Below are 13,778 nucleotides of genomic sequence, written 5' to 3' on the forward strand. Positions count from 1 at the left end.
ATGATGGTCAGGGTTTTTGAAAATAGATATGTGTTTTAAAAAGAGTTCCGGTCGGGTGGCGTGCCGCCTCAAAAGTAAGTACTAGGAAGACGACAGGGCGGGTCTCCAATTTTTCACTGACCACTAATGATAATTGGCACAGAGAGTAAGGAATACTGTGGTGTACACATGTAGAGAACTGAAGGACTTTTATGACTGGCTAGGGGCTTGAATATTTTACCCCCGTTTCGGGAGGTAAAGGGTGCTACCAACTAGAGGGTGGACATGAGCCAATGCTTCTGTAAGAGCATTTCCTACTCCAAGATTTGAACGCTGCCTTTACAATTCCTGTATTACATAGATTGCTCTCAGCCAGTGGATGATGGCGAAGAGGGCCCCGACTACATCTGCTAACCAGTTTTCTTTCCCATTTATGATGTCTGGCTTCCGCCCTTGCAATTCCAGTCTATAAGAGGGTGCTAGCGTTGACAGTATATAGCCTCCTGGTGTGGCAGCTGCCCCTCCTTGTCACTTCTTGGTGGAAGCTGGAATGCACTGTGGCGCTTTCTGCAGAGCTTTGCAGTCTGGCTGCGCTGGCTGTACGCTCGGCGAAGTGGCCCTAATGGTGGATGGCTCCTGATGGTGCACACCACTTTGGAATGCTTGGGAGACCCTGCTACCCTAAGCATCAATTAAGTGGAATCTCTCCTTGTTTCAAGCTACCCAGTTCACCGACCTGCGACATCTCCGTCATCTGACTTGTCTGCAACTGTCTTGCTTACAGGCAGATTGTCACAAACAGCATCTTTGTCGCTCCCTCTCCATACCTATGGACTCCCCATATGGTCTCGGTCCTCTCCCCTTTCTCTTCATCGTCCAACAATGGCGGCACCAGATGGAAAGTACTCTTGGCAGGCTTCTCATCCTCTAAGTGCATCATTAATGTCTATCAGAATGGCACTGTCATGGCCTAGGGCTCTCAGCCCAACCTCCTCCTTCTTGATATGAGTCTTCCATCTCTCATCAACTTCCTCCCCTCCCCTGCCACTTTTCCTTCAGCCACCCCCCTTGCCCCTTCTACACCTCCAACAGATGTACCACTTCCCTTTACCCCTCCTCGGAAGACCTTCAAAATTGCCAACCAGCTTCACCTAGCTACCTTCAACTCTCACTCTGCTGTTAAACACTCCTCTGATATCGGTCTCCTTCTTGAAGACTTTGACCTTGACGTTGTCGCTCTCACTGAGAAGTGGTTCACTACCAGCTCTATCACTGCTTTTGACACACTCCTCCCAGAAGGCTACAAGATCCGCTCTAAGCCCAGGCCTAACCGTTCTGTAGGCGGAGTGGCCTTTTACTTCCCTGAATGGGTTCCAGCTACTGTCGTCCACACTCAGACCTACTCCTCCTTTGAATGCCTCGTCTGCTGGATTGGTGTCTCACCAACCCTCTCGTTGACTCTCGCCACCATCCACAGGGCCCCTGGTCCGGTCTCAGTCTTCCTCTCAGAGTGGCTGACCTCACTTGTTCTCTTCTTGCCTCCACCTCCAAGCTTCCCCTCTGAAACTTCAATATTCACCTGCACTCTCCCGCAGCCTCTGTGACTTTCTTACCCTCACCATTCATCCCTCCGGTCCAACGCACTCAGCCGGACATAACTTGGATGCTCTCACCTCAGCAGACACCCCCATCTCCAACCCTCTCGCTACAACTCTCTTCTGGTCGGACCATGCTCTCTTGTCCTCTAACCTTGCTATCACCAACACCCTGGACATCCTTGCACCTGTCATGAGGATCCGCATGAAGCCTGCCTCCAAGTGCACCACCTGGAATGACTCCGACATAGCCTCTATGAAAACCAAGTGCAGAGTTGCTGAGCGGAAGTAGCGGGCATCAGGCACATCCTCTGACAGACTGGCCTGCCGCCTGCTCCAAAGGCATTACCGAGTCTCCACCCATTTGACGAAGAGGGCCCATATCCGAGCCTGAATCTCTGGGGTCACTAACAACACTGGCGAACTCTTTAAAACCTGCAAGGAACTCGCCAATCCTACTGCAGTCCCACTTCTGCCCTGCCATCCCTGACTCTCCGTACTTCTCTGGCCTCCACTTCTTAACCAAAACTCAGGACATCCTGTCCTCGCTCTCCTCGGCTAGCTTCCCCCCTCCCTCCCCAGCTCTCAAACCTCCCTTGGCCCCCCCTGTCCCTTTCTACTCTCCTCTTTCGCTGATAGCACTGGATGAGGTCCCTAGACAAGTCCTCTCTAAGATAGTCTCCTCCAAACAGGTGCTCCCCTGCTCCTCCAGAACCATAAAGGGCAACATTTCCTCCCTTGCGCAAGCCTTGGACGATTTCTGTAATCACTCCTTTGCCACTGGCTCCTTCCTGTCCTCTAAGCACTCCCCTGTGCATCCTCTCCTAAAAAAGCCCTCTGCCGACCCTTCCTGTCTGGCAAACGACCGCCATTATCACATTCCGCCAGTTCCATGTGTTAATATCCCTGCAAAAATATCGCCATACAAAAATATCGCCATATTTTTGCGGCGATATTAAGGCATTGAACCCGCAACCCCTGCATTATTTTTAAAGGAGCGGGGGACACCGCCGCAACCCCCGCTCCATAGAACCCCAAGATATCACCTATGGTCGTTCCAGACGGCCATATATATGGTGATATTTTTGGTGGTGAGAATATGTAGTGATACCCATATTCCTGGGCAAACTCCTGAAGAAGTTAGCCATCTCACAACTGATCCAACACATGGAATCTGTTGGTTGTCTCCATGACTACCAGTCTGGCTTCAGAGCAGCCAGAGGCACAGAAACTGCTCTTCTGAACAGTTGCAATGACTTGCTCTCAAATCTCGATTCCAACTTTCCTTCCGTTCTTATCCTGCTGGATCTTGCCACTGCCTTCGACACGGTCAATGCCTCCACCCTGATAAAATCAGCTCTGTGACACCCTTGGCATCACGGGCCTGGAACTGGATTGGTGGACCTCTTTCCTTTCTGACCGACCCAGGTTCAACTGGGCCCTCTTCTCCCCCTATCACCCTCTCCACCTGCGGCATCCCATAAGGGTCTATCATCACTGTGGCTCTTCAACATCTACCTTGCCCCTCTGGCCCACCTGATCTCCTCCTTCTCTCCTCACTTCCTGTGTTATGCGGACAGCATGCAGCTCTCCTTCAAGCTTCCCTCTACCAGCTCCTCTTCCTCCTCCCTAATCCCTGACTGTTATTCAGGCATGGTGTGCTGCCAATTATCTCTGCCTTAATGCCAGTAAAACTGAGATCCTTCTCATTGGCACCCCAGCTCCCTCCTTCCCTCCTACCGCTGGGCCGCATTTTATGGGGCCCCTCCTCTCACCGACCTGTGAGGCAAAAAACCTTGGTGTCATCTTCGACTACCCTCTCTCCTTCTCCTCACATCGCGGACCTTGCCAAGAATACCAACTATCAAATGCACCTCCTCAGCTTCCTGGGGCCTGGGACCCCGCTACACCCAACTCACTCTCCCTAAATACCGCCCTGCTAGAACTCTCAGCAAACCAGACACTGCTCTAAGCAGAGAGTGGGGGGGTAGATCTATCGCCTCTGCAGGAGCCTCGCTCTGGAATGGTCTCCCTGCCCCTCTAAGGCTTGAGTCGGGTCTCCTTAATGTTCCGGAATCTCTTCAAGACCCTCCTCTTCTTCCTTCCCTCCCCTGCCCACACCCGTGTCTGCCGCAGTGACTGGCTGCCTGGTTCCCTATGAGTTCTCCAGTGCACCAGGCCTCCACGCCCAGTCCGTCCCCCGCCGTGCACTTATGGGTACCCTCCCCTGCACCCCTTGCAATCCCTGCCACTTGCCCTCCTGGCCTCGCCCTTAGCACTTTTCTAGCCCCTGCAGCCCTCTTCCCCCCTCCCTGTCCCACCTTCCCCTTCATTTGCACTCTCTTGTCTTTTCCTTGCACCTCCCTTCCTCCCTTGCACTTGCATTTCGCCCAGAGCAGCACGCCCCCCCTTTGTTTAACACCCTCCCACTTTTTGTTGTCTTGTGGCACCTTGAAACACCATTTGTTGTATTAGCGCCTTACAACTATCTAATAAATGAATAAATAGTCAGCTGCAATCACTGAAAAGGCCACTGAAGTAACAGCTTTGGAAGCAAACGTGCAAGAGAGCAATCGTTTCCTTCGAAAGCCACAACCCTTCAGTGTGGCAGCTGGATTAGTCAGCAGTAGGCTTTGTGGCCTCAAGGTTGGTGCAGTGGCCCGGGGCCTGGGGCTTGCTGCGTTACAAGGCACACACTATGCTGTCCTGGTAGGATCTAGCATTAGCTACGAGAGCCGTCACTCATGGGCTTGTTACTATTCTAGGAAGCAGGCCATACTTTTGCTGATGCCTTCATTGTTGTCCTCAGGCTGGGAGCTTCCCAATCCATTATAGTGGATGTGAACTTCCTTCCTGTCCGTCAGCAGGGGCAGGAAGCAAGACTCGTCACACCGGATCTGTTCTTCGCCAAAACCGATTGTTGCAAGGGTCCTTTAAATTGGATCGGGGAGGTGTCTGGTGGCTGCAGGATGCGTTTCCAATCAGCGCAGACTCTCTCCTCTTGGTTACTTGTTTACCGCTGCCTCTTCAGTGGTGGCACAGTGACATCCCAGATTGGGCACCCCTTTCTCTTCTCACCAGTAGGATAACTCTAAATGTTCACACAATCTGAAGGTAACTTGCATTCTAATCCACCAACTAGCACAGAACGAAGAATCCAAAGGATTCCCTAGTTATAGCCCTAGTGCCTGGAAGTGGATGATCCAGCCGCATGTGCTATTCAGGTAATGTGCAAAATGGCTGCTTTTGCGCAGTACGACGGGGGCTCCCATGCGCTATGTCTACTTCCCTGAGCTCCTGTCAAACTGTGTCTATTTTAGCAATCTGAACTTTCAAACAATATACTTCAGGTAGGTTGGCGAGTGTGAGCCTGAATAAAGGGAGTCCTAAATAAGCGGGACATGAAAAAACCAATCAAAGCGTGTGACCACGGTCGCTCCGCCTGACCTAGCCATGGTGGAAACCATTCTCTCTGATAAAGCTTCTCTGCTCCCAAATGTCGCTTAAGAAATGGAGATAAACCGGTCACGAGTACCACAGACCACGGTCACAATGGCCAACCATGCTCTCGCCCAACAGTATTCTGCCCAGGATCTGAGGCGGACGCAGGGACTTCTGTAGGTGTACTTACCCCCAGGGTAAACACTGGGGACAATCTCCTTAAGGACGGGCATTCCGGACTTCTTGGCGCATCGAAGAGGCATCAATTCTAAGAGCAGGTCGAAGTTCCAGAAGGCGCAGATGTGAACTGCCCAGAAACACGCAGATGAGTGATAACGGTTTACCGTCCCTCTTTTCAAGAGAAGCGACAAAGAAGTGTTTCTAGAAAAGGAACTGTAGTCTGACGACTAAACTAAGGCCTGTGGACACAGGGGAAGCTAGGTTCCCCCACCCGAGACCCTCCGACAATACTGCGCGAGTCTGGGCCGATCCATAGCTCCCTGTCCCTGGAGTCCAAAATCAGACAAAATGGAGAGCGCTTGCAAACGGGCGGAGTGCCCCCAATAAGAATGATATAAAATAAGTAGACCCTTCACAGGTTTGATACAAAAACATGTGTGAATTAATGACATAAAAAACAAGTACGCTTTCAGCTATGCATCTGGGAAACCTTACCAGATAACATTTACAAAGACGGTTATAGTAGGTTGCGGACGCCGTCGCACCAACAGCATTCTTGGCAAAATAACGAGAATTCGCAACATATCACTAACACACCAAACAAGAAGATTGCCTGGCACTGCTAAGCCTTCAAACCCTTTAATCAGGTAATAAGCGAGTGCATGCTCAGAGGAGTAGGCCTGACCAGGACCTACCCTCTTTACATAGATAACCCCAACATATCTGAAGTCGGTTGGCAGAAGTTGAAAAACATCCTTGCTCCCTCCTAAAGGGAATGTACCTTAGGTTTACAAAAGTGATGTGTTCATGTCTCACTTTAGTGATCTGACGCAGTGTGTGGTGCCCAGGTTGGTTACAGGTTTTGGAAATACTGAATGAGGTCTCTGTGAAGTCAACGTCACATACAATAATCTCTCCCTTCATTGCGCTGGCCAATATCACAAGTATGTTGGGCTAAATGGACAAATGCCTCGGGATTTTCATGCTCTAGGTGGACAGATATTTTGGACACAGGTCATCAGAACTACACATAAGCGGTGTACTGGCCACTTTTACTCCCTAAAAATAGGCAAATCCTCACAATAAATAAAAATAGGGAGTAAAAATACTCCCAACAAGGGACAGACATGTTAGGACCGTGTTCCTCTGCTTTCACCCACACAGCTCCATTGATATCTTTGGACTAGTAGTGCATGCAGTACCAAGAGGAAGAAATTACTATAATACTGCCTGATCGGAAGAAGTAAATATCTATCTTTTAATGTACATTAACTAGGTGCAACGAAATAATTATTAGAGAAACATTTCCGTTTTCCTGTTTAATCATATTTACAGGCTTATAAAATACTCCAGTTGAGAAACTGACTTAATTTTTACCCCCAAAAAAGATCATTTTACTCCAAACTTGAAAAAAAAAATAGGTAGTATTTCCCACTCCAAAATCTTATCTGGAGCACTGAGGGTAAAAGAATACTCCACTGATATGGCTAAAAGTAGCCACATTTGTGCTTAGGTCAAAAGGGGTCCTTTTAGAAACGCCTTAAAAATATATATATATATATATATATATATATATATATGGAGAATTCACATTTTTAAGCGTTTGTGGGGTCCGAAGACAGCTGTATGGTCACGGGTTAGAATCCAATCGAACTTTCATCCTACAAAAGATCGAATCCTAGGAACTCAGAGTTGGGTAATAAATTCGATCACAAAGAATCCAGTATGACGTGTGATTACATAACTCGGTATTAAAGTCATCATTTTACTGATAGATGAATTTCTAGGGATTTAAGCGTGCATTTTCTTCGTTGAATACACCATATGCAGGCAGCAACCATGTGAGAGGTGATGCAGGCCTGCGCCATATGCAGGCAGCAACCATGTGAGAGGTGATGCAAGCCTGCGCCATATGCATGTAGCAACCATGTGAGAGGCGATGCAGGCTTGCACCATATGCAGGCAGCGACCATGTGAGGTGATGCAGGCCTGCGCCATATGCAGGCAGCAACCATGTGAGAGGTGATGCAGGCCTGCGCCATATGCATGTAGCAACCATGTGAGAGGCGATGCAGGCTTGCGCCATATGCAGGCAGCAACCATGTGAGAGGTGATGCAGGCCTGCACAATATGCTTACAGCAACTATGTGTAAGATGAGACAGGCCTGCGCCATATGCAGGCAGCAACCATATGAGGTGATGCAGGCCTGTGCCATATGCAGGCAGCAACAATGTGAGAGGTGATGCAGGCCTGCACCGTATTCAGGCAGCAACCATATGAGAGGTGATGAGGCCTGCACCACATGCATGTAGCAGCCATGTGAGAGGCGATGCAGGCCTGCACCACATGCATGTAGCAGCCATGTGAGAGGCGATGCAGGCCTGCACCATATGCGTGTAGCAACCATGTGAGAGGTGATGCAGGCCTGCACCATATGCGTGTAGCAACCATGTGAGAGGTGATGGAGGCCTGCACCACATGCATGTAGCAGCCATGTGAGAGGTGATGCAGGCCTGCACCATATGCGTGTAGCAACCATGTGAGAGGTGATGGAGGCCTGCACCATATGCAGGCAGCAACCATATGAAATATGAGGTGATGCAGGCTTGCACCATATGCAGGCAGCAGCCATGTGAGGTGATGCAGGCCTGCACCATATGCAGGCAGAGACCATGTGAGGTGATGCAGGCAGTAACCATGTTATAGGTGCTGCAGGCCTGCACCATATGCATGTAGCAACCATGTTATAGGTGATGCAGACCTGCGCCATATAAAGGCAGCGACCATGTGAGGTGATGCAGACCTGCACCACATGCATGTAGCAATCTTGTGAGATGATGCAAGCAGCGAACATGTGAAGTGATGCAGGCCTGCAGCATATGCAGGCAGAAACCATGTGAGGTGATGCAGGCCTGCACCATATGCAGGCAGAGAACATGTGAGGTGATGCAGGCCTGCAGCATATGCAGGCAGCGACCATGTTATAGGTGATGCAGGTCTGCACCATATGCAGGCAGCGACCATGTGAGGGGATGCACGTCTGAACCATATGCAGGCAGCAACCATGTGAGGTGATGCACGTCTGCGCCATATGCAGGCAGCGACCATGTGAGGTGATGCAGGCCTGCGCCATATGCAGGCAGCGATCATGTGAGGTGATGCAGGCCTTCGCCATATGCAGGCAGCAACCATGTGAGGTGATGCAGGCCTGCGCCATATGCAGGCAGCAACCATGTGAGGTGATGCAGGCCTGCACCATATGCATGTAGCAACCATGTGAGGTGATGCAGGCCTGCGCCATATGCAGGCAGCGACACAGGCCTGTGCCATATGCAGGCAGCAACCATGCGAGAGGTGAGGCAGGCCTGCACCATATGTAGGCAGCGACCCTGTCAGGTGATGCAGGCCTGCTGGCAGCGTAACATCGTCCCTTCCACCCGGCCTCACTCAAAACCCCAACAAAGCCGGCTGTGGGGCCCGCCGTCAAGCCGCCCCCATCCAGAGAATTGGCCATTGTCCCTGGTCTCAATGGGGCCAGGACAGGCACGTGCTGGCTGCATGTTACTGGTGATGCCAGGGTGAAGGAACGGCACCACCCGCTTACCAGGCAACTCCCAGTGATGAAGCCAAGCGCTGCAGTGCGAGCCTGCCAGGGGAAGGGCTCTGTGCATGGCCATCAACGGTCCCAAAGACGGGTACCGGCACTTCACAGCAATATTCGACCAGTGCTGACAACCACGGCAATTACTGGCATTCTCTAACGTGCCAGCAATAGCCCTATTCCGGAATTACATTGCTCTGCCAGCGCTTCTCAGCAAGAAGCTGTTGCTCTGAAGCACCAGCATCAGCCAATCCCAAACCTTAATGGAGCACACCTGAACTCCTGAACGATGATGTGTCTGTATGTGTACCAGGACTGGGTAATATTAAGTAATGGCCCGGCACCGTTCCTTCTCAGCCAAGTCAACAAAGGCCTAAGCATTTGCACGGTTTAAAATAGACAGTACAGTGCCGTCTCCATTACCATAAGCCTCAGAAGCCAGACGTCTGTGCAAATTCAAAATATGACATTGTGGAGAAATGGCATTCTGTAATACACATACTGAAAGGCCTTCCCCAGTACTAATGCACTTATCAACAATGATGCTCTTCAATAGAGCAGTACCGCCCCACCCGGAACAATGCAATCATTTACTAGACCAGCACCTTCACTTGCCAGCAATGGTGGCCCTCTGTATTACTGCAATACTGGCCCTTCTCAACAACAACACCATTTAATAAACAAGTACCTCACAACTCAACGTTAATGGCATTTTGTTATGTCAAAGTACTGGCATTTTTTAGTACCAACATTCTATAATTCACCTTTGAACAATGTTTCTTAATGAACCAGTACACACATTCTGGACAGTAATCTCATTCTGTCATAGGCGAGTAGGGGCCCTTCTCAACAGTGTCATTTTAATGAAGCAGTACTTTGCTAAGCAACACGTATGATATTCTGTCATACACCAGTAGTGCTATTCTCTATAACAAGATTGTAGAATGACTTTCGGAACAATGGAATTCAGCAGAGCATTACTGGCACTCCCAACAATGCCACTATTTAATGAATAAGTATTGCACTTCTCAATATGAAATTCTGGTACACAGCACTACTGACAGGCCATTATCGGTACTCGTTTATCTTATTGCATGTACATATGTTCAATGTAAAGTGCTTAGGCGTAATCGCTACATAAATAACATATTATCATTATTGAGCCAGTACATTTATTTTTGGTGGCTATTTTCATTCAACAGGCCAGCACCAGCAACAAGTGCAGTAACTTGTAAACATCCATGGCATTTTACATTAGACAGTACTGGCACTTTCCAGCAATCTCGCTGTTTACCTCACAGTAGCCTAGTTCTAAACATCCAGGGCATTATTTTACACAGCAGTACTGGGCTTTCTCTGTACCATTATTCTAGAATTGCCGCTCTGCGCAATCACGGTATGTCATGCACCAGTACTTGACTGGTGAACAGTAATATCATTGCATGCATGAGCCTCTAATGCACCAGTGCATGCAGGAAGGGCAGGCCTTGTGTGAGCAGTACTGGCCCCAGCCCGGTATAGTAATGGACCGGCAGCAGCAGCTGCAGTACTGGCACCTGTCATCAGTACGTGCCCTGGCTGAATACTGGCACCTGTCATCAGTATTTGCCCTGGCTGAAGCAGCAGTACTGGCGCTGAAGCAGCAGTACGTGCCCAGTACTGGCGCTGAAGCAGCAGTACTGGCACCTGTCATCAGTGCGTGCCCTGGCTGAAGCAGCAGTACTGGCACCTGTCATCAGTGCGTGCCCTGGCTGAAGCAGCAGTACTGGCACCTGTCATCAGTACGTGCCCTGGCTGAGGCAGCAGTACTGGCGCTGAAAGAGCAGTACTGGCACCTGTCATCAGTACGTGCCCTGGCTGAGGCAGCAGTACTGGCGCTGAAGGAGCAGTACTGGCACCTGTCATCAGTACGTGCCCTGGCTGAGGCAGCAGTACTGGCGCTGAAGGAGCAGTACTGGCGCTGAAGGAGCAGTACTGGCGCTGAAGCAAGTGCCCTGGCTGAAGCAGCAGTACTGGTATCTGTCATCAGTACGTGCCCTGGCTGAGGCAGCAGTACTGGCGCTGAAGGAGCAGTACTGGCACCTGTCATCAGTACGTGCCCTGGCTGAGGCAGCAGTACTGGCACTGAAAGAGCAGTACTGGCGCTGAAGGAGCAGTACTGGCACCTGTCATCAGTGCGTGCCCTGGCTGAAGCAGCAGTACTGGCACCTGTCATTAGTACGTGCCCTGGCTGAGGCAGCAGTACTGGCGCTGAAGGAGCAGTACTGGCACCTGTCATCAGTGCGTGCCCTGGCTGAAGCAGCAGTACTGGCACCTGTCATTAGTACGTGCCCTGGCTGAGGCAGCAGTACTGGCGCTGAAAGAGCAGTACTGGCGCTGAAGGAGCAGTACTGGCACCTGTCATCAGTGCGTGCCCTGGCTGAAGCAGCAGTACTGGCACCTGTCATTAGTACGTGCCCTGGCTGAGGCAGCAGTACTGGCGCTGAAGGAGCAGTACTGGCACCTGTCATCAGTGCGTGCCCTGGCTGAAGCAGCAGTACTGGCACCTGTCATTAGTACGTGCCCTGGCTGAGGCAGCAGTACTGGCGCTGAAGGAGCAGTACTGGCACCTGTCATCAGTGCGTGCCCTGGCTGAAGCAGCAGTACTGGCACCTGTCATTAGTACGTGCCCTGGCTGAGGCAGCAGTACTGGCGCTGAAGGAGCAGTACTGGCACCTGTCATCAGTGCGTGCCCTGGCTGAAGCAGCAGTACTGGCACCTGTCATTAGTACGTGCCCTGGCTGAGGCAGCAGTACTGGCGCTGAAGGAGCAGTACTGGCACCTGTCATCAGTGCGTGCCCTGGCTGAAGCAGCAGTACTGGCACCTGTCATTAGTACGTGCCCTGGCTGAGGCAGCAGTACTGGCGCTGAAGGAGCAGTACTGGCACCTGTCATCAGTGCGTGCCCTGGCTGAAGCAGCAGTACTGGCACCTGTCATTAGTACGTGCCCTGGCTGAGGCAGCAGTACTGGCGCTGAAGGAGCAGTACTGGCGCTGAAGGAGCAGTACTGGCACCTGTCATTAGTACGTGCCCTGGCTGAGGCAGCAGTACTGGCGCTGAAGGAGCAGTACTGGCGCTGAAGGAGCAGTACTGGCACCTGTCATCAGTGCGTGCCCTGGCTGAAGCAGCAGTACTGGCACCTGTCATTAGTACGTGCCCTGGCTGAGGCAGCAGTACTGGCGCTGAAGGAGCAGTACTGGCACCTGTCATCAGTGCGTGCCCTGGCTGAAGCAGCAGTACTGGCACCTGTCATTAGTACGTGCCCTGGCTGAGGCAGCAGTACTGGCGCTGAAGGAGCAGTACTGGCACCTGTCATCAGTGCGTGCCCTGGCTGAAGCAGCAGTACTGGCACCTGTCATTAGTACGTGCCCTGGCTGAGGCAGCAGTACTGGCGCTGAAGGAGCAGTACTGGCACCTGTCATCAGTGCGTGCCCTGGCTGAAGCAGCAGTACTGGCACCTGTCATTAGTACGTGCCCTGGCTGAGGCAGCAGTACTGGCGCTGAAGGAGCAGTACTGGCACCTGTCATCAGTGCGTGCCCTGGCTGAAGCAGCAGTACTGGCACCTGTCATTAGTACGTGCCCTGGCTGAGGCAGCAGTACTGGCGCTGAAGGAGCAGTACTGGCACCTGTCATCAGTGCGTGCCCTGGCTGAAGCAGCAGTACTGGCACCTGTCATTAGTACGTGCCCTGGCTGAGGCAGCAGTACTGGCGCTGAAGGAGCAGTACTGGCACCTGTCATCAGTGCGTGCCCTGGCTGAAGCAGCAGTACTGGCACCTGTCATTAGTACGTGCCCTGGCTGAGGCAGCAGTACTGGCGCTGAAGGAGCAGTACTGGCACCTGTCATCAGTGCGTGCCCTGGCTGAAGCAGCAGTACTGGCACCTGTCATTAGTACGTGCCCTGGCTGAGGCAGCAGTACTGGCGCTGAAGGAGCAGTACTGGCACCTGTCATCAGTGCGTGCCCTGGCTGAAGCAGCAGTACTGGCACCTGTCATTAGTACGTGCCCTGGCTGAGGCAGCAGTACTGGCGCTGAAGGAGCAGTACTGGCACCTGTCATCAGTGCGTGCCCTGGCTGAAGCAGCAGTACTGGCACCTGTCATTAGTACGTGCCCTGGCTGAGGCAGCAGTACTGGCGCTGAAGGAGCAGAGTACTGGCGCTGGTGTTGACAGCTTGGGGGGAGTGGGCGGGGGGGGGTCCTATTCTGCAGGCCTCCGGGCTTCGCGGAATGCAGGCCTCGGCGTGGAATGGGGGTGCTCCGAGGTGTGGGGGGAATTGGGAAAGCACTGGGGGGGGGGGGGGGGGGCGCCGCTTTTCGCGCACAGATGATGGTGCCCGGGCCTGAAGGGCGACATCCCCACAGGGCAGGCCCCCTCCCTCCCTCAGGACACCAGCAGGCCCTCTTACCGGCATCATGGTGGAGGTGGAGGCCGAGCCCGCCGCGGCCTGTGCTCCCCCGGGCTCCGGCGAGACTCGCACACACCCCCTCCTGCTCCTTCCTTCCTCCTCGGGCCGGGATCAGCCTAATCTCAGCCCGGCTCAGTGTGCGCGGTCCCGCGCAGCCCGCGGTCACGGCAGCCCCGCCCTCGGGGGGCGGGGCCTAGCCGCGCGCCTCGCCCTGTTATCCATCCGGAGCCCGCGGACACGGCGGCCAGGCCGGAGGCGGGCCAAGGCAAGCCCCTCCCCCGGGGGCGGGCGAAGGCCGCGCGCCTCACGCTGCTAATGAACCCGGCGCCCGCGGTCACGGCGACCTGGCAGGGGCGGGGCCTGGGCTGGGCCGCGCGCCTCCCACTGCTAAGGCATTCGGAGGTCGTGGTCACGGTGGCCTGGCCGGGCAAGCTCCTCCCCCGGGGGCGTGGCCTGGGCAGGGCCGCGCGCCTCGCACTGCTAATGCATTCGGAGGTCGTGGTCACGGTGGCCTGGCCGGGCAAGCTCCTCCCCCG

General features: G+C 52.9%; 1 protein-coding gene across 1 annotated transcript in view; it reads right to left on the reverse strand.

The window, feature by feature from the left end:
- The window catches only part of PPP1R13B (protein phosphatase 1 regulatory subunit 13B), a 452,941-nt gene extending 439,377 nt beyond the window's left edge, over positions 1 to 13,564 (reverse strand). Inside the window, exon 1 of the mRNA XM_069638181.1 lies at positions 13,243 to 13,564. Coding sequence (XP_069494282.1) covers positions 13,243 to 13,251 — 9 coding nt within the window. The 5' untranslated portion in view covers positions 13,252 to 13,564. The remainder of the gene's footprint in view (positions 1 to 13,242) is intronic.
- Positions 13,565 to 13,778: the final 214 nt, after the last annotated feature.

Source organism: Ambystoma mexicanum, chromosome 14 (assembly GCF_040938575.1).
Source record: "Ambystoma mexicanum isolate Mex_15411 chromosome 14, UKY_AmexF1_1, whole genome shotgun sequence".
NCBI lineage: Eukaryota > Metazoa > Chordata > Amphibia > Caudata > Ambystomatidae > Ambystoma > Ambystoma mexicanum.